Here is an 18,997-nt window from a genome sequence, read left to right as displayed (position 1 = left end):
GGAGCCCCCATCCCACCCGTCTCTGGCCTGTGGACTCCCAGTGCTGGGTCAGGCTGAGAGCAGTGGGAAGCAGTGGCGCAGGCGGGTGCAGGCGGGCACAGGGCAAGTTTATTGCGTCCGGAGCCAGGGAGAAGCATAGGGAGTCGCTGGGCTTGGCTGGGGGCATCTCACTCTCCCCCCTGCCCCCAGCTGCCAGGCCCGGGAACCCCTGCCCTGGCTCCTTGCCCCCAGCCCAACCCGGGCACAGCGGTGTGTGGAGCTGGGGGCACTGGGGGTCCAGGGGCTCATGGGACAGACTGGCGTGGCCCAGTGGCAGTTGAGTGAGGCGGTACTCGGCGGGAGCATAGAGGCTGGTGGTGCACTGAGCTGTGCCAGGCATGGAGGGGGGCCCACGGGGAGGACGCCAGGGTAGGTGGGGGCACAGGGAGATGCAGACAGAGCCTGGGGGAGAGCAGGGGGGGCCGGGGGGGCCAGATCAGGGGGGTCCAAGGCTGCTGACAGTGGTGTAACTGAATTTGGAGAGTGAGGCGTTGGCATTGGCAACCTCCTCCTCAAGTGGGCGGTGTGGGCAGGCATGGCGACAGCCAGCACAGGTGGCTAGGAAGGCTTTGCGGAAGCGGCGGTTCATGAAGCAGTAGATGAGGGGGTTGGCGCAGGCGGAGGTGTAGGAGAGGAGGTGAATGAATGAGATGGGTGTCCCCGAGAGTGCTCGCTGGGCCGCCCGCGGGGCGAAGGCACGCCACGTGTTGGCGGTGAAGATGGGCAGCCAGCAGAGGAAGAACATGGCCACGATGACCACTAGCATGCGGATCACACGCCTCTTGGCCACCAGCTTTGCCTCTGAGCTGTTGATGCGCGCTCGGTCTTGCTGCGCACCTGCTGCACCCAGTGCCCGCAGCTCCAGCGCGCCACCTGGCCGGGAGAGCTGCAGGTAGCAGCCGTCCCCCTCGTCGCAGGTGGGCACTGGCTCCCCACTGCCATTGCGCTGAGCTGTGGGGCAAAGGGATGTGGTCACAGCCGTGGCACCATGGGGACCCACATTACCCTGAGCACATCCTCTGCTGGCATGCAGCAGGGTGTCAGGATGGCATGCAGCACAGGCCCCTGCGCAGGGAAGGGGTCCCCAGGGAACCTCCCAGCTGCAGGGAGCTGGGGTGGGGGCTCAGACTTCCCCCTTGTCCCAGGGCAGGGAGCTCTGCCCACATGGGGGCCGTGCTGCAGGAGGCAAAGGCAGGGCCAAGTGCTGCCCTCAGCCCTACCCCACACCAGCCCAGCCCCTCACCTGCAGCCTCCCCTTTGATGTCCAGCTCGAAGCGGATGCCTCGGTAGAGCTCACGGGAAATAAGCCCATAAGCCACGATCATCACCACACCTGGGATGAAGAAGAGGATAAGGAGCAGCAGGACGTACCTGAAAGACATGGTACCCATTGCTCAGTGGCTCCCTGCCAGCCCAGTTGCAGCAGCAGGGCTGGCAAGCAGACCATGTCCCTCGTCATGCGAGGGTCCTGGGGGTGGGTGGGAGTCCTAGTGCTGACTCACCAAGCCTGTCGAACATGCTCACTGGGCCAGTTGTGGGTGCACTGGCTGATGGGCAGGCGCGTGCCACGGGTCGGCATGGCATGCGTGGTGCTGTAGACGGCGTAGGGCAGCATGAGCAGTGCTGAGAAGAGCCAGGTGCTGGCGATGACCCGGCAGGCATGTGAGCGTGTCTGCCAGACACGGGACTGCAGTGGGTTGCAGATGGCACTGTACCGTTCGATGGCAATGGCCACCAGACTGAAGGTGGAGACCGAGACGGAGACGCCTGTGGGTAGCGAGGGTCAGCACCCATGGTATGGCGTGGCTCAGCCCTCCCCCGGCCCCTGCCTGCCCACCCCCTCTTACCCATGAGGTAGGCCATGAGCTTGCAAATGGCCTCTCCGAAGATGAAGGTGCCCATGAGGTTGGGAACAAGTGTGAAGGGCATGCAGCAGACTGCCAGCATCAGGTCGCTGAGTGCCAGGGAGAGCAGGAAGGAGTTGGTGACGGTGCGCAGGCGGCGGTTCAGGAGCAGCACAGCCACGACCAAGGCATTCCCGCAGACACTCAGCACAAAGATCAGCGTGTACAGCAGGATGCGCACCGTTAGGTCCAGGTCTGTGGGCAGCAGGGTCATGGGTTGCCACGTGGGCACCCCGGTGGCACCCCAACATGGGTGGGCAGCGTGGCCAAGCATGGTCCAGGCACCTGGGCTCCAGCTGGCTCCAGCTGTGTCCAGTAGACTTGGTGGGGAGCTGGCAGCCAGGCACCTGGGTTCCCTCCGTGTGGCTGCTGCCGCAGCAGACATGGGACCAGGATGCTCCACCTGCCCCACTCACTTGGCTCCAGGGGGGTGCCGCTGGCTGGGCTGGGCTCCAGTGCTGGGACACTCCGAGCCTGGTGGGTGCCGCGGCTGGAGCCACGGTGCTGGCTGTCCCCAGGGCTGAGCCCGCTGCCCAAGTCCCCACTCCCTTCGGCCGCGCTGGGACGTGACCAGGGCTGTTTATCCCCAGGAACCGAACGGCAGCTGGTGCTGGTGCTGCATCTCACTGCCCGCGGAGCCCCGGCTGGCGCGGTGGCGTGAGGTGGGGGTCCCGAACCCCGGCAGTGGAGCAGACAGTGGCTGCACTCCGTGGGGTCCCTGCCAGGGTCCCCTTCTGCCTTCCCTGTGTCCCCTCCCCGAGCAGCCCCGGGAGCCGACACCGGGACCGCTGGGCAGTGCCCGTGCCGCCGAGCCCCCAGCGCGGGGCACATCCCTATGGGGACCGGGGACCGAGACTGGGGACAGCGGTTGGCTAGGCATGTCGGGCCCGCTGCAGCGGGACGGTGTCGCACGGGGGGCACGACGGGTGCTGCAGGCTGCACCGGGGATGCAAACGGGGAGCGCCGGGGCGCATGGCAGGGTAAACCGGGGTGCGTCGGGCAGCCGGATGGGGTGCGCCGGGGTGGGACTGGGCGGGCGGACGAGAGCACCGGGGTGCATTGGGTGGGCGGCTGCACCGGGAGGCACGGCGAGGTGCACCGGGAGGCACGATAGTCTGAACCGGGGCAGGTTGGGTGCACGGGGGCGCACGGAGGGACAGCGAGGGTTCCCTCCCGTCCCCTCCCGGTCTCACCTTTGGGCGCCGGGGGCCCGCGGAGGCCCCTGCGGAGGAGGTCGCAGGCGGAGCCGTTCCCGGCGGAGCCGGTGCCGGTCCCGGTGGCAGAGCCGGAGCCGTTCCCGGGGCGGCAGAGCAGCTCCTGCAGCGACTCATTGAGGCGCCGGGGGTCCATGGCGCCGGCGGAGCCGCCGTCAGAGCCGCCCCGCGCCCATCGCAGCGGCACCGGGAGCAGGCTCCGCTCCGCTCCGCTCCGCTCCTCTCAGAGCCGCTGGGGGAGTGAGCGGGGGCGGTGCCCGGCGCGGGGCGGGCCGGGGGGCGGTGGCAGGGAGCGGGGGGAGGCAGGGGACGGGGCTGCCAGGGCCCCGGGGGGGTCGCGGGACTCGCATGGTGCTCGCCGGGGGCTCCTGCACGGAACGCTCGCGGAGTACCAGGCGGCCGTCACCGTGGTGGCTGTCACTGTGCTGGCTGTCACCAGGCGGCGGTGCCGTCGGCCGCGGCTGCTTCCTGCGGGTGCCCCTGGGGCGGTACGGCAGGGCTGGGGGACCCCGGCTGGCCCCGGCCCCGGCTCGCCCCCTCCCCGGGCCCGGGTCTCGCCTCTGCCCACCCTCGCCCTGCTCGGGCCCTTCTCCCTGGCCGGCTCCTGCCCCGACCCCTGTCCCTGTCCCTGCCACATCCCTGTCCCCACCCCGGTCCCGGTCCCTGCACCATCCCTATACCCATCCCAATCCCGATCCCGGTCCCTGCCCCATCCCAGTTCCGGTCGCGGTCTCTGTCCCATCCCTGTCCACCTCCCAGTCCCGGTCGTGGTCCTTGTCCCCATCCCAATCCCGATCCCGGTAGCTGTCCCACCGCCGTCGCAGCGCCGTCCTGGATCATGAACAACTCATTGTTACTTAGCAACAGCTGTCAGTGTTACCTAGCAACGGTTGTCACCGTCATCCAGCAGCTGTAGTCGCTGCTGTCCCAACCTCAGGCAACCCTCAGCGCCGGGGGCCTGTCCCCCGCGTGGGACCCCGGCCCCTGCTGGGACCCTGCACACCCCTGGGACCCTGCACCCCACTGGGACCCTGCATTCTGGGGAGATCCTGAACTCTGGGGGGGCCCTGCACCCCACTGGGACCCTGCACACTGGGGGGACCCCGCACTCTGGAGGGGCCCTGCGCCCCACTGTGACCCTGCACCACACTGTGACCCTGCAGTCTGGGGGGACCCTGTGCCCTGGGGGGCCCCTGTGCCCCACTGTGACCCTGCACCCTGGTGGGACTCTCAGCTCTGAGGAGACCCTGCACCCCACTAGGACCCTGCACCCTGGGGGGACCCTGGACCCCACTGGGACCCTGCACCCTGCTGGGACCCTGTACCCTGGGTGGACCCTGAGCTCTGGGGGGACCCTGTGCCCTGGGGGAGGGCAGTCCCCCAGCAGGACGCTGTGCCCCAGTAGGCTGCTGCGGTGCAGCAGGAGCTGGTTTTTCTGCAGGACCTGCTTCCCCGGCAGACCGCTGGAGCTGGCACTCGAGGCGCTCAACGCGCAGTGCCAGCTTGAAGGCACTGGACTCCAGCTGGGCCAGCAGCCGGGCTGCCTGGGTCTGCAGCCCCTCCAGGGCCACCTCCAGGGCCTGCACCTGGCGCTCAGCCTCCTCCTCTGCTGCTGCCGCCACTGCCTCAGCGTGCACATCCAGCTTGCCCATGCGCAGCAGGAGCTCGCGGCCCTTGGCCTCCATCATGGCCCGGGCACTGGGGAACTCAACCAGCACCTCTGCCAGGTCCTCCTTGGAGAGGCAGAAGAGGTCCGAGTAGCCAATGCTCATGATGTTGGCTGTGCGCCTGTTCCCTGAGATGTTCCCTGGGGAGGTGGGGGCTGCGGTGAGGCTGGGAGTGGAGGGGCAGGGGAGCTGTGGCAGTGTGCAGCGGGGTGGGCTTACCTTTGATGTTGATGAGGCTGATCTCCCCGAAGTAGAGCCCCTCACCCAAGACAGCAAGCTGTGTGATGCCATCCTCTGCCACCACAGCCAGCCGCCCCTCGCGGATGAAGTACATCTCACGCCCCACATCACCCCTGCGGCAGACGAACTCGCCGGGTCCAAAGACCTGGGGCTGCAGCCGCAGCACCAGCTGCTGCAGCACGCTGCGCTCCCAGCTCTGGAAGAGTCCGACACGGCGCAGTGCTGGGAGGTGGACGCTGGCTGCTACCTCGGCCCGCAGCCCCCACGGCAGGTACTGGAGCACCGCCCGTTCTGCCGGCAGCTTCTGCTGTGCCCGCAGGTGTTGGTGCCAGCGGGCCACCCGCCGTGCCAGCCGCCTGCTTGCACCCTGTGCCTGCAGGTAGTGCCGCACCGGCTCAGGGTCGGGGTAGAAGGCAGCATCGGCCGCATTCATGTTGGAGATGACGGAGCTGATGCTGCCTGTGATGGTGGCAAAGCCCAGCACAGCCAGGAGGAAGCCAGTGGTGACGAAGAGGAACTCCTCCTCGCGCTGGGGCTCTGGCGTGTCACCCACAGTGGTGAGGATGAGGGTGGAGAAGTAGAAGCTGTGGAGATACTGCCGCAGTGGGCGGGCAAAGCCAGGGCGGCTGGCGTTGGGGCAGACCCAGCCATCCGTGCCCAGGCCCAGCCAGGCTGAGAGGGCAAAGTAGAGGCAGCCATGCCAGTGTATGGTGATGAAGACATAGAGCATCAGCTTGGCAACACGAAAGGCGTTGGGGTGGGCTGTGCGTGTCTCCTGGCGATCAAAGGCCTCGAAGAGCCGCGGTGCCTGCAGGCAGCGGTTGGCACGCACTACCGGCACGCCCAGCCCCAGGCGCAGGTAGAGCAGGTCGGTGGGCAGCACTGCAGCCACATCCCGGGGGAAGGATAGGGAGCGCAGGTAGCGCCACTGGATCCGGCCATGGTCCTGCACCAGGATACCATCCTCCAGGAAGCCTGGGAGCAGTGGGTCAGGACCCCAGTCGCTGCCAGGGTTCCTGGGTGGGGGGCACGTTGGCACTGGGGGGTGTCCTAGCGAGGGGGGCGGAGAAGTGAGGTCTGACAAGCTCAGGGTGCCCAGGGTTTCCCTGTGCAGGAGGAGGCTACTGATGGAGGACCAGGTGGGTGCCCAGCACAGGGGGGTCCCTGGGCCTGGTTCTCCTGGAAAGGACCCAGGGGGTCCTGTGGAATGCTGCTGTGGGCTGGGGGTCCTCTGTGCTGTCTGTAGGGCTGAGGGGCTCAGTGGTGGGTGGTGGAACCCCAGAGTGCCCACCCTGTGCTGGGCTGGCTGATGGGTGACAGCCATGCCTGCCTGCTGGGAGCACGTGTGCATGGATGCACACACGTATGTGTGTGTGCATGTACACGTAGGCATGCCCATGCGAGTGCATGATGCATGGCTGCTTGCCACATGTAGTTGGGAGTGCACATATGTGCTGGTGTGCATGTGTGGGCATCAACATGTCTGTGCACACAGGTGAGCGTGCATTTGGGTGTGCAATTGGGGCAGGCATGGCACAGGTGTGGGACCAGGGCATGGCAGGGGCATGCTGGGGCACGGGCACCAACCGGTGTGGAAGTGCACAGCAATGTCCAGCAGATAGAGTGCGTCGCAGAGGTAGTCCAGGCTCAGCCACAGCACTGCATGCTGCTCCTGCAGGTCAGGGAAGCAGGACCTGGCAGTATGAGCGGTGTCACCAGGGCTGAGATGGTGCCAACAGGCGCCAGCAAGCCCCGTGCCCTCATGCCGGCCCCCACCCTCGCTGTGGGCACCAGGGGCCTTCGGTAGCAGTGCCTGCTTGGGTACCTGCAGATGAGGAAGATCCAGTTGTAGAGGACAGGCAGCGCCATGATGCTGATCCACCAGTAGTACCAGTCTCCAGAGGGGTCTAGGATCCAGGTCCGGGAGCGGGTAGCACTGTGCGGGGGAGGCAGAGGGACCTCAGAGCCTCCCCATCCCCAGCTGGCTGCAGGCTCCCGCCCGGGTGCCCCTCGGCCGGCACCCAGCCGCTGCTGCCGGTGGCTCCCCGGCTCCGCCGGCCCCTCGCCCTGGCACAGGGTGCTCCGCGCCCGCAGCTCCCACGGGACCGAGGGGGGTCCCTGCTGCGCGCTCCCGCCCCGGGCCCCATGGCGGGCAGCCGCGCCCTGCTCACCCCGAGGCGCGTCCGGTGTCGGTGCCAGGGTCGGTCGTGGCGGCGAGCTCGGTGCTGCTGCGCCGCCGGGGCCAAACCCAGCGGCGGGACAGCAGGGAGCCGAGGCTGTGCATCCTGCACGGCGGGCGCGGGTGCCGGGGAGGGTCCTGCGCCCAGTGGGTGCGCAGCGCTGCTGCGGCACCGAGCACGGTCCCTCAGCGGGACGCAGCCGCGTGGCTCCTCCAGCGCTGGGCGCATCCTGGCAACGCGGGGCTCCCCCGGCGCTCGCCGGCCCGCCGGGGCTGCAGGCAGCCGCCGCCTCAGCCGCGCCGGTGTGCCGGGGCCGTTGCCCGGTTCTGCCAAAGGCTGTGGCGGACCGGAGCGGGGACGCGCTGTGGGGTGGTGCAGGAGCCCCCGGTGCGGGGGTGTCCGGCGCGGCGGTACCCGAACCCCGCGCCGCCGACCCCTCCCGCCGGCCGCCCGGTACTCCTGGCCCCGCCCCTGGGCCCCGCCCCTGCGCGGCGCAGCCAGTGAGGTGCCCGAGCCCCGCCGGGCCGGTGCCACCTCCCGCGGCGGGCAGGGCGGGGCGGGGCGGGGCGGGGTGGGCGGGGCCTGCGCGGCTGGTGCGTCGGGCGGCGGCGGGAAGATGGCGGCGGGCGCTTGGGGCCCGCAGCGGGGGCGGCTGGTGAGCGCGGGGCGGTGGGGCCGGGGGAAATGTTGCCCGTCCCGGGGCCCGGCGGGGCTGTACCCGGCTGGGCGGAGAACCCTTCTGCCGGTTGCCACGGGGGCGGCCCGGGTGGCCGCCTGCCCTTGGCCGTGCCGTGCCGCCCGGCCCCGGGGTGCGGCGTGTGCGGGCCGGGCCGCGGAGCCTGGAGGTGCGCGGGTGCCGTGAGCTGGGCCGGGCCCTGGGCCGGGCCGGACGGGGCCGCCGCGGGTGTGGAGGGGTCAACGGCCCGGGGGGGCCCTGGCCGGCGCTGGGGCGGGGGTCCAGGCGCCGCGTCGGACGCCTCTTCTCCCCCTGCCCAGGTGCGGCGCTGATGGGACCGGACCCACCGCGACCTTGACCCCACAGGTAGGCAGCCCTGCCCTGCGCCGGGGTGTGTGTGTGTGTGTGATTCCCCGGGTGGGGGGTGCCCTGGGTGGGCAGCACCTCGGACGGCGCGGGGGGACCCCGGACCTGGTGGGAGGACGGTTGGCAGCAGCCCCGGGCAGCCAGGGTGTGATGCCCGCCCAGCAGTGGGGACATGGCGATACGGTGAGCGTCTCTGTGTCGGGGGCCCTGCTGCAGCTGGAGGGACCCAGCACCCTGCCCGTGACCTCAGCCCCCCGGCTCCTGGTGGCTGCCATTGACAGCCCCTGCCTCGGCACAAGGGCCCGGCTGGCAGCGAGATGGGGCTGAGCTGCGGCCTGGCGCCTCCAGGCTGGTGGTGGGCACAGGCAGCTTGCTGCAGGGTGGCCTTTGGCCTCACCAGGTGCCATGGCAACCCCGCAGCTGCCCCGTAGTCAGCAGGGCCAGCCCTGCGCTGTGCTCTCGCCCGCTGGGGTGCAGAGGTGGGGGGGGTCTGGTACCCACCGAGTACAGAGATGGACCTGAATGCCTCCCCTTGGGAGGTGCTGCCACCCCTCTGCCTGGGGCTGCCCACCTGCCCCTGCAGCCCCTCATCCCTCTCCGCCTGTGTGGGGCTTGGTCCCTGTCCCTGTGGGGGCTGGGGCTGCTGGGCACTGCCACCGGGCTCTTTGCTGGGCAGCTCCCCAGTGTGCAGCCCTTGGCAAGGGCAGGGCGCTCCGCTCAGTGTCTGGTGTGTGGATCAGGGTCAGGGCGGGCAGCCGTGCCCCCAGCATCCCAGCCCTGGCTGCGGTGGCACCCTGGCTGCCTCCCTGTGTCATCGGCCACTGGATAGCTGCTGCCTGCAGGAAAGACTGGCCGCCTCCTGGCAAGAGGGTGCTCCCTGGCAGCTGGGATGCCTTGCTGCAGACCGACCCAGGATGCTGGTGATGATGGGTGAAACACATGCTCCCGGTGTATGGGCAGGCTTGACAGCACCATACTGTCCCTTTTGGCTCTTGACTGGCGGCTGGGTCCCCTCCATGTGTGGTGGGAGCTGCTGGGGTTAGGAGGTTGTGGCTGCGGTGAGGAGGGAGCCGGTGCTGGGATGGAGCTGGTGAGTCCTAGCTCTTGGGGCTGTTGCGTGGTGGCAGCCAGCATCCCGCTGGCACGAGTCTGGCCACGTGGCGGATGGGTCCCATGCCAGCTTGGCCATGGGGCTGCACGCCTTTGTGCCTACTGCATGGCGGGGGATGTCCCATGGTGTGCGCTGCACCTTGGGTTTTGCTGCTCTTTGCCATCATGTCCCTGCTTCAGTGAACACTTTGCTTTGGCTTGTCGCCCACCCCACTTCACCAGCTCCCGTGAGGGGCTCATGTGGTGACACCGTGCCCGGCAGTCTGGCCGCAGCCCGGTGTGGGTGTGAGCTGTGGTGCCGGTGCCCCTACCCCTGACCGGTCTGCTTCAGAGCTCACCCCAGCACGCTGGCATTCTGCAAGGTCTAACTTTAGCAACTGCATCAGACCTCACCCGCGCTGGAACAGGACGCTGGTCCTGCCGTGGTATAAATATGCCTGGCCTGTGCCTGAACCACAGGGTGTGTGTGCCTGCCTCCCGCTGCTGGCGCTGCTGTGCTCAGCTCCCCGGGGCCGTTGACCTGCTCGTTAATGTGTTTTGAGAAGGTGCTGGGCCCTGCCCTGCCTGTGTTGGCTTTTGGCTGTTCTTGCTCCAGCCCTGCCACCATCAGCTTCCCTCTTTCTGCCTCTTGTGGTTTGGGTTCTCTTTAATGGCCGTTTTCATTTCCTCCTGCCCGTGCTGCTGCTCTGTCCCCTCTGCCATGGGGCTGTGTCCTCAGGGGGCAGCTTCAGGCTCAGCCCTCCAGGCTTCCTGGGCCACCCGCCTCCCTGCAAGGTGCTCCTTGCCGAGCCCTGGTGTGCGTGTGCTGCTGGCGGTGACTTGCCAGGCCATGGCGCTGCTCCTGGCCCAGTGGCAGGAGGTGGAGGCCCAGAGCCGTGTCCTGGTACAGGGGCTGTGTGTGCTGGCTGCTCCTGGCCACATCTGCACTGGGCTGCCATCCTCAGAGAGCACTCAGTGCCTGCCCTCCCTACCCTGGCACGCTCTGGCATGCCTGCTGTGCTCGGCACGTGTGGCACCTGGCCCTAATCTGGCTGTCCCTGCAGTGTGTGCTGCCCGGCCACCCTGGGAGGTTATTTCTGGCAGGTCTGGGCAGCTGCCGGGGTGGGGGGGCAGCTGGCGCAGGGGCTGCCGACGCCAGCTCTCTGTGCTGTCACTCTTTCCATGCTCCACTGAGGGGGTTGGTGGGGCCCTGCATGGGCGCAGGGTCTCTGGGACAGGCGCTGTGGTGCTACAGTGGCTTCTCTGGGGCCAGCTCCCGCCCCGCGCTCCCCAGGGGCCCCAGCAGCAGTGGTGGGTGCAGGCAGCTGCCTCCCTGGGCATTGCGGTGCTCTGGGCCACTGTGCGGTGGTGGGCCCAAGCAGCGGCGGGGTGCCAGGGCGCAGGGCCCTATAAATATCCATCCCTGCTGGTTCCCTGGCAGCAGCATCGTGCCGCACCGTCTGTGGGTGCGCCGTTGGTGCTGCTGCAGCCGCCAGGCTGGGCTTTCCCCACCTTTCTGAGGGCCGATGCTGCCAGTGCCTCCGTCCCTGAGGTGACAGTGGTGGGGGCCGGTGGGAGCCCCGTCCTGCGCGCTGCCTTGGGTCAGCCCCAGCCTGCTTGCATGTCCCACCATGGGCTCTGGTTGTGATGGCAGCCAGCTGCCCCAGCCTCACTGCCTTCCCCAGCTCCCTTGCAGGGCAGGGAGCATGTGCTGAGACTGGTGTGGGGTGGAGCTGGGGTGCTGGGAGAGCAGACCCTGGGCTGGGCTGAGGGGTCAGGATAGGTGCCTGTGTTGGTGCTCGTGCACGAAGCCATGTCCCACCACAGGACTGTTGGTGGCTGTGGGTGGGAACAGGGGATCCCATCTCTGAGGGATGGGGACCACCAGTCGCGGGCAGCAGGGGTATCCACTGCTCCCTGTCACCATTGCTGTGGTGGCAAGGCTGGTGGTTGGGCTGAGACACCGTGGTCGAGGGGAAGGTGCTGAGCAGGACCTGTGCCCAGTGCCATGGAAGGGGCCTGTGGGCATTCTGCTTCCCATGGCAGCGGCTCTGGGGGCACCTCATTCCCCTCCTTGCCTGCTTGCATGGCAGTGGTGCAGCTGGTGGCTGCTGTCAGGCCAGGCTCTGGCTGCAGTTGTCAGGGGGTTCGTTGCCCCCCAAGCTGGTGGCTCCTGGGCCATTGGTCCTGCTGGGTGCAGGATGTGGGGGTGGGTGGCTGTCCCGGCTGGCTGCTGGGTGCTTCCCACACCCCTGGGCTGTGCCGGCTCCTGGGTTCAAAGTACAGGGCTGGGCGTGGAGGCAGGGCTGGCAGCCAGAGCTCTCCCGGCCTGTGCCGCCCTGGCACACTTGCCTTTCCTTTTCCCCAGCCCGCCTCCTGGTGCTCCAGCACTCCTTCCTCTGCCAGGCCTGGGGTCAGCTGTGGAGCAGCACCCCACTTCCACAGCGTGCATCCTTTTGGGGCTGACACAGGGCTGGCAGTGACTCGTGGGGCAAAGCCACCAGGTGCGGTGTTGCTGCTGGCTCCTGTGCAGTGCTGGGGAGCTGTGGCCCTGTGGCCTTGCTCACCAAGGTAGGTGATGTGGCTGCTCTGCCTGACCTGTCCCATGGCTGCTTGCCCAGGGAGCTGTGCCTGGCACAGGGTTGCGGGACGGTATTGGCACCAACTTTGCTTCTGTGTGCTTCTGTGCCTCCTCTGGCCTGGCTGCCTGGCTCGCCACCGTGCTGCCTGTCCTGCTTGATGGTGCCAGCCACAGCTGTGTGGCTGTACCAACCTCGGCTCCGGGGCCTGGGGCCGGCATCACTTGGCTGCGTGCCGTCCTGATGCTGCTTGGTTCTCAAGGGCTTCCCTGGTGCCTCCCCACTGGCTTGTTGCTCCTGTGGTGACCTGCCTTGCCGCGCCAGTGGCTGCGGCTGAGCTGGTGGTGCCTGGCAGGGTGGTTGCTGCCCATCACTGTGAGGAGTTGCCCCCACACTGCTCCCCCCACGCTGTGCTCTACCTGCCCATCCTGTGGTTGGCGTGGCAGCTTTGGCCTCGGGACAGCGTGGCTGCACCTCCAGCTGCCCAGGTACCCCAGGACGATGCTTCTCCCGAGTGCCCTTGGCCAGGATCCATGCCCCCTGCTGCCGTGCTGGCAGCACTGTGGCTGTGCTGGACAAGCCAAGACAAACACAGGGTTGTGGGCAGCACTGCTGCCTGCCATGGCCCTGCCCCGGGGCAGAAGCAGCCTCTGGGTGCTGGGTTCCCCTTGCAAGGTGAGGTTTGGTGGTGGAAGGTGATGCAGGGAAATGGGCAGCTGCCTTCGGACAAGGCAGGGTGGGGAGCTGCGGGGCAGGCTGGACAGGGCTGTTGCATTCGCCAGCCGTATTGGTGCGGAGGGAAGAGGCAGCTTGGGGGGGCCCTGGGCTGGGGCGGGGTGTCAAGGAGGAGCCAGGGCGATCCCGTGCATCTCAACTGCTTGATGGGTTGTGCTGCCAGGCCCGGCCCATCTGCCTGCCCCCTCCTCCTTGGTCATGGCGTTGAGCACCCCAGCAGTGCCAGGTGCCTGCCGTGACTGTGTCTGCTCTGAGCCACCACTCTCCCCGCAGCCCAGCCCGGGGTGGCAGCAGCATGGAGAGAGGGACCTGGTGGCCCGCCTGCTCCCTCATGCCCCTACGGCACCTCGAGGCAGCAGTTCAATTTGGTCCGGCCCACGAGGTGCCCTGCCGCTGCCTGTGACCGTCCCCCACACTGCTGATGGAGAGGATGAGCTGGCTGAGCAAGCTGAACCCGCGGGCAGCCGGGCAGCGTGCCCCCCGCAGCGCCAGCCTGCAGAGCCCTGTCACCGCTGACCCAGAGACCTGCCTCATGGTTTTCAAGAACCACTGGTCCCAGGTGAGCCGGGATGGGGGGCTGGGGCGCCGGGCTGGTAATGGGGACCCCCTGACCCTCCACCCAGCACTCAGTGCTGGCACTGTGTTTCCCCTCGCCTCACCCAGGTCCTGCGCATCCTGGAGCGGCGCGGCTGCAAGCCGGCCCCTGATGACCTCAGTGCCGTGCGCAACAACACCTACCAAATGCTGAACCTGCTGGCAGAGGACCGGCCACGGGGAGAGGCGGCGCGGGGGCCCATCCTGGAGTTTGTGGCCTCAGAGAATCTGCTGGAGCGGCTTCTGTGCTGGCACCTGCAAGGTGACTTCACCGAGGAGCGCAAGGTGGAGCAGCTGAAGCTCTATGAGATGCTCATCAGCCAGGCCCGGCAGCCCCTGCTGCGGCATAAGCCGGTGCTCACACCATTGCTGCGGCTACTCAGCCTCTGTGCTGAGCCCAGCTCTGCCCTGCTGGAGAACAGCCTCGTCCTGCTGCTCAATCAGCTCTGCGTCTCCGTGGCCAAGGAGCCCTCCATCCTGGAGCTCTTCTTCCACAGCCACACGGACCAGGGCCCCGCCAACCTCATCATATTCTCCCTTCTCATCCCCTTCATCCACCATGAGGGTGTCCTAGGGCAGCAGGCCAGGGATGCGCTGCTGCTCATCATGGCGATGTCTGCCAGCAACCATGCTGTGGCCAAGTCCATCACCGACAACTCCTACTTCTGCCCGGTACAGCACAGTCCATCATGACAACTCCTACTTCTGCCCTGGGGACCTGATGTGATGCCCCCCTACCCCAAAGTGGTGCTGGGAGGTCGAATTGCTCCGCTGCTGATGCAGGGTTGGATTTGGCTGTTGGGGCAGGAACCACAGCCACCCCTGGAGGGAAGTCCTGCCCTGGCTGGGGAGCTGGGATTGCTGAGCAGGGAAGGCTTGGAGGTGGAGGGCTTGGCAGCGGGCTGGAGACAAGGGTTCCCTGGGGACAGCAGGAGATGTAGGACCCAGCAAAGCTCCCCTGCTTAGAACCAGGATGGAGGAGGGCAGGCTTCCCTGTGGGATTGGTGTTTGGAGGAGAGTGGTTGGGTCTGATGGCTGGAGACCCAGAGCCTCCAGCATCTGGCAGGAGCAGAGCAGGCAGGGCTCCGTGGCATATGCCAGGGCAGTGTTGCAGTCACCTGCACCCACCTTCCTCCTGCTGCCTGCCCTGCCTGCCCTGCTGCTTCTCTCCTTCTGGCTCTGGCAAACTGTGGCTCCAGTCCTGGCTGTGTGCTGGCTGTGCTGAGGGCTGGAAGTGGATCCATACGTGCAGCCGTGCTGGGCTGTGGGGGTGGGACCTTCCTGGTGGGCTCAGCGTGAGTGGGGCACTGTGGTGGCTGTCCTTGTGCACGCTGCCTGGTGCCACAGCTTCCTGGCAGTGGGGCTGGTGGCTTGGGGGGAGCTGACTGCCTGTGTTCCCAGGTCCTGGCCACGGGCCTGAGTGCCCTGTACTCCTCCCTGCCCCGCAAGATTGAGGTGCGCGGGGATGACTGGCACTTCCTGCGCCGTGAGGACTGGATTGGCGTCTCCTCCCTTGTTCTCTTCATGAACTCGCTGGAGTTCTGCAACGCTGTCATCCAGGTAAGGCTGGGAGGCTGCCAGCCCTGAGTAGGACTGGCCATGGCCCTGACATCCCGTGCTCCACAGGTCGCCCACCCCCTCGTGCAGAAGCAGCTGGTGGACTATGTCCACAACGGGTTCCTCGTCCCTGTCATGGGGCCGGCGCTGCACAAGGTGAGGGACCTCCCCACAGCGGGCTGCCTGCCAGCCTGGGCAGGGGGTTTCCTGCCTGTACGTGTCCGGGAGGGGGGCCCAGGGGTGCACGTGTGGCCCAGCCCTGTGCTGAGCTTCTGCCACCTGCAGACCTCCATCGAGGAGATGATTGCCAGCACAGCCTACCTGGACCTGTTCCTGCGCAGCGTCAGCGAGACGGCCCTGCTGAAAACCTTCCTGCGCTTTGTTCTGCTGCACCGCCACGATAACAGCACCATCCTCGACACCCTTGTGGGCCGCATCAACAGCAACTCCCGGGTGAGAGGTGCTGGGCTTCCCCCACGGACCCCCACAGCTCCCTGAACTGCTGCCCACCCAGGGCGCTGTTGTCCTGCCCCACTGCAGCTCCCTCACCTCCAACTTGTCCCCAGCTCTGCATGGTGTCCTTGAGCCTCTTCAGGACGCTGCTCAGCCTCAACTGCGAGGACGTCATGCTCCAGCTGGTGCTCAGGTAACTTCCCTGTGTCGCTGATGCCAGGGGCTGACCTGCTGCTGCCCGGCACCTGGGGGCCGCCACGTCTGGGACATGGCCTTGGGCATCGCTCCCTGCTGTGCCTGTGGGTTTGGGGCAGCTGCAACTTCTGCCCCACAGCTGGAGGCACTGGGGTCCAGCGCGGTCCCCCATCCCTGGCTGTGTCCCGCTCCCCTGTGTGTGTTCCCCCTGCCTGCGGCCCCTGCGTGCAAACCCGTGCTCCCCCAGGTACCTGCTGCCCTGCAGCCATGTCATGCTGAGCCAGAAGCGGGCGGTCAGGGACTTGGACATCTATGGGAAGACAGCTGCCAAGTTCCTCTCCCTCATCCCGCGGTGCTGCCGTCCCGAGAGCCTGCTGCTGCCTGACCGGGAGGAAGAGCATGCTGCCTGGTCCAAGGGTACGGTACCGGGGTCCCCTTGGACCTGTACTGTGGCTGCTGCCCCATCCCCATCCCGGCTCTGTGCTGAGCCTCCTCTGCACCATTGCCTGCAGGCCATGGCAGCCCCAACGTGGACACCTCCTCGGTGGTGACGGTGCCGAAGCCCTCCACTCCCTCCCGGCTCTCCTTCTTCATGCGGCAGCAGGGCACAGCCCCTGAGGCTGCCGGCCCGGCACCCCGCTCCCCCAGCACCCCGTCCGGCAGCCCCTGCCACCGGGCTGGCAGGTGGGAGGAGGTGTCTGAGCTGGACAGGAACTACCTGGAGTACCTGCGGGATGCGCGCCGCAGCATTGACCGCTGTGCTTGGGCCTGCCGTGTCTGGTCGGCCCCCTATGATGGCGAGGAGCCCAGTGCTGGTGGCTCTGTCCCCCAGCTCGACAGTGGCCCCCCACTTGGCCCTGACTGCCTCGGTGCCCCACGCCCCCTGGGACCCCCCACCCCACGGACTAAAAAGCGGGGCTTGCCGGAGGAGGGGGCGAGGGAAGGGCAGGGGGGTGCCCTTGGCAGCAGTGGTGAGCCCAGCATGGGGGGGCCTGGCCCTGAGGCCCGGGACTCGGGGACCCTCGTGAACGGAGCACATGGGCCAGCAGAGCCGATCCGGCCCGAGGGGGACGTGGTGGTGAAGAAGGTGCGCCGGAGCCCCCAGGGGGAGGGTGATGACGTGGGGGCCCCCCCTGAGCGGGAGCACCGGCCAGTCCCAGCGCAGAATGGGGCCACGGTCCCTCCGACTCCCCGGCCGCAGCCCCCGGGCTGGGAGCCGCTGCCCTCGGTGGACTCGCTGATCGAGGAGCTGCTGGCCCGGGTGCCGGCTGAGCCCAATGGAGCTGGTGTCACCATCGAGGCCTTCACCGAGGAGCTACAGGAGATTGAGGCTGAGATGAAGAATGGCAGTGGTGGCGGGACCCTGCCCGCTGCTCAGGACCCCCCCGAGGTGCCCCTGTCCCGTGAGGAGGAGGAGGCCTTTGCCAGCTTCGCCGCCCTGCCCGAGGGGGATACCACGGGGCGGGCACTGCTGCGGCTGCAGGACCCCCTGGCCCAGCTGGTGGCTAGCCCACCGCGGGCGGTGGGGCCGCCCCCCAGCCAGCCCTTCACAGGTGGGGCCGGTGCTGGTGGGGGGTCCCCGCTGCCTGTGGCCCTGTCTGACATGTCCCTTTCCCTTGCCCACAGGCCCCTTCGTCTCGGTGCTGTTTGGGAAGCTGGAGAACATGTTGCACAACTCGCTCTACGTCAACTTTCTGCTGACAGGGCTGGTGGCCCAGCTGGCCTGCTACCCCCAGCCCCTGCTGCGCTCCTTCCTCCTCAACACCAACATGGTCTTCCAGCCTAGCGTTAAGTCCCTGCTGCAGGTATGTCCTGGGCCAGGCAGGCAGAGCTCCCTCTGGACCTCCATGCGCCCAGGGTAGGCCATCATGATGTTCCCTTGCCCCACAGGTTCTTGGCTCGGTGAAGAACAAGATCGAAAGCTTTGCTGCTAGCCAGGAAGACTTTCCGGCTCTGCTCTTCAAAGCCAAGAAGTACTTGATCGCCCGGGGGAAGCTGGACTGGTCAGACACGCCGAGCGCAGTGCCCTCCCTGCGCCGTGCTGAGACCCTGGGTGAGGGCAGGCAGTGATTGCCACGGCGAGGCACGGCACGGGCTGGGCAGCTGCATGTTGAATTTTGCAGCCCCCAAACCCTGGTACACTGCATTGCATAGAGGGCTGGGGGCTGCATGTCGTGTTGCAGGGAGGGCTGGGGGCTGCGCATTGCCTTGCATGGAGGGCTGGGGGCTGCACGTTGCTTTGTACACAGGGATGTGGGCTGTGTGTGGGGCTGGGGGCTGTGTGTTGCATTTCACAGGGGCTGGGGGCTGTGTGTTGCATCGTACAGAGGGCTGTGGGCTACATGGAGGGCTGGGAGCTGAATGTTGTGTCGTGCAGAGGGCTGGGGGCTGCACGGAGGTTTGGGGGTTGCATGTTGCGTTGCAGGGAGGGCCAGGGGCTGCATGTTGGGCTGTGCAGTGGGCTGGGGGCTGTCCCCTGCATTACGCGGGCGCTGGGGTCTGTGTGTTGCATGGTACAGAGGGCTGGGGGCTCTGCAGAGGGCTGGGGGCCCCTCTCCAGGGTGCTGGGGCCCTGGGCCGTGGGTGCAGGACTGACCCCATCCCCACAGTGAAGAGCCGGAAGCCATCCATCGGGGAGCTGATCCTGCGGCACACCAACAGCCCGACACGGGCACGCCAGGCAGCACAGCTCGCCTTCCAGCACGTGCGGGATGGGCAGGTGCTGCAGGCCTTGGCTGGGGCATCCCTCTTCCGTGGCTCGGCCGAGAGACAGAGTGAAGCGCTGCGCGTCAAGAATGCTGTCTACTGCGCCGTCATCTTCAGTGAGTTCCTCAAGGAGCTGGCTGCCATCACCCAGGCCCACGCTGTCACCTCCCCCTTCCTGACTGAGCCCCCTGAGGAGTGACCCCCTAACCCGGCCGGCGCCTTTTTAACCACCCCCAGGACACGGACCTTTTTAATTTATTGGGGACGAATGTTTGGCTGAGACCTTGCTGCAATATGTACAGGAGTGACCGGTGGCCCGCTGCCCTCAGGGGGGTGGCAGGGCAGGACCCTGGGTGGCCCCTGGCATGGCAGTGGGGGCTCGGGGCGGGCTGGCTCTGCCCCCCTTTGCCTCCCACCACTCACCCAGGGGCTGCACGTGCTGCAGGGCCCCGCTCTGGTGCAGAGCGGGCTCAACAGCGCCGCTGTCAGCTGTCACCCCCCCCTCCCCCCCCCCCCCGACCCCTCTTTATGCAACGCCTGCCGCCCTCGCTGGCACACTTGTGCTACTGGGGGTGTGGGGCTGTGGGGGACAGGGTGCAGCGGGGCTGGGGCAGTGCATGAGGAGGGCTGCGTGTGTCTGTGCTGTGTAAAAGCCCTTCTGTAATAAAGGGTCTGGTCGAGGGCGTCGCCTGCCGCTGCCTGTGCTTCTGGTGGGGCAGGGGGGGACTGGCCTGGACGCTGACAACCCCCTGCATGGCCAGGTCCCCAGCATTCAGCTGCAGTGCCAGCTCCCCTGTGTTGGA

At 67.6% G+C, this 18,997-nt stretch overlaps 3 protein-coding genes across 5 annotated transcripts; 1 reads left to right on the top strand and 2 right to left on the bottom strand.

Moving 5' to 3' along the window:
- Positions 1–97: 97 nt before the first annotated feature.
- On the bottom strand, positions 98–3,330 carry CCKBR (cholecystokinin B receptor). The gene is made up of 5 exons (XM_037376156.1): positions 3,137–3,330; positions 1,887–2,138; positions 1,542–1,806; positions 1,283–1,410; positions 98–990 (listed from the first exon to the last, which is right to left on the bottom strand). The coding sequence occupies exons 1-5, from the start codon at positions 3,291–3,293 to the stop codon at positions 476–478; spliced, it is 1,317 nt and encodes a 438-aa protein (XP_037232053.1). The 5' UTR covers positions 3,294–3,330; the 3' UTR covers positions 98–475.
- A 501-nt stretch (positions 3,331–3,831) lies between these two features.
- Positions 3,832–8,460, bottom strand: CNGA4 (cyclic nucleotide gated channel subunit alpha 4). Its single transcript, XM_037376474.1, has 5 exons — positions 6,890–8,460; positions 6,652–6,758; positions 5,044–6,039; positions 4,373–4,964; positions 3,832–3,988 (listed from the first exon to the last, which is right to left on the bottom strand). The coding sequence occupies exons 1-5, from the start codon at positions 8,458–8,460 to the stop codon at positions 3,832–3,834; spliced, it is 3,423 nt and encodes a 1,140-aa protein (XP_037232371.1).
- Positions 7,847–18,878, top strand: FAM160A2 (family with sequence similarity 160 member A2). Of its 3 annotated transcripts, XM_037376139.1 has the most exons (14): positions 7,847–7,899; positions 8,241–8,286; positions 11,744–11,946; positions 12,963–13,248; positions 13,353–13,955; positions 14,685–14,843; positions 14,910–14,996; positions 15,126–15,293; positions 15,407–15,486; positions 15,736–15,905; positions 16,001–17,041; positions 17,115–17,293; positions 17,379–17,541; positions 18,098–18,878. In XM_037376139.1, exons 4-14 carry the CDS (start codon positions 13,111–13,113, stop codon positions 18,391–18,393), a joined length of 3,084 nt encoding a protein of 1,027 aa, XP_037232036.1. In that variant the 5' UTR covers positions 7,847–7,899; positions 8,241–8,286; positions 11,744–11,946; positions 12,963–13,110; the 3' UTR covers positions 18,394–18,878. The 3 variants fall into 3 exon arrangements, with proteins under 3 accessions (XP_037232036.1, XP_037232035.1, XP_037232038.1); XM_037376138.1 differs by lacking the exon at positions 11,744–11,946; XM_037376141.1 differs by lacking the exons at positions 11,744–11,946; positions 18,098–18,878 and having other exon boundaries at positions 16,001–17,293; positions 17,379–17,495.
- Positions 18,879–18,997: the final 119 nt, after the last annotated feature.

Source organism: Falco rusticolus, chromosome 2 (assembly GCF_015220075.1).
Source record: "Falco rusticolus isolate bFalRus1 chromosome 2, bFalRus1.pri, whole genome shotgun sequence".
Lineage (NCBI taxonomy): Eukaryota > Metazoa > Chordata > Aves > Falconiformes > Falconidae > Falco > Falco rusticolus.
This window is presented reverse-complemented; position numbering and strand designations above follow the sequence as displayed.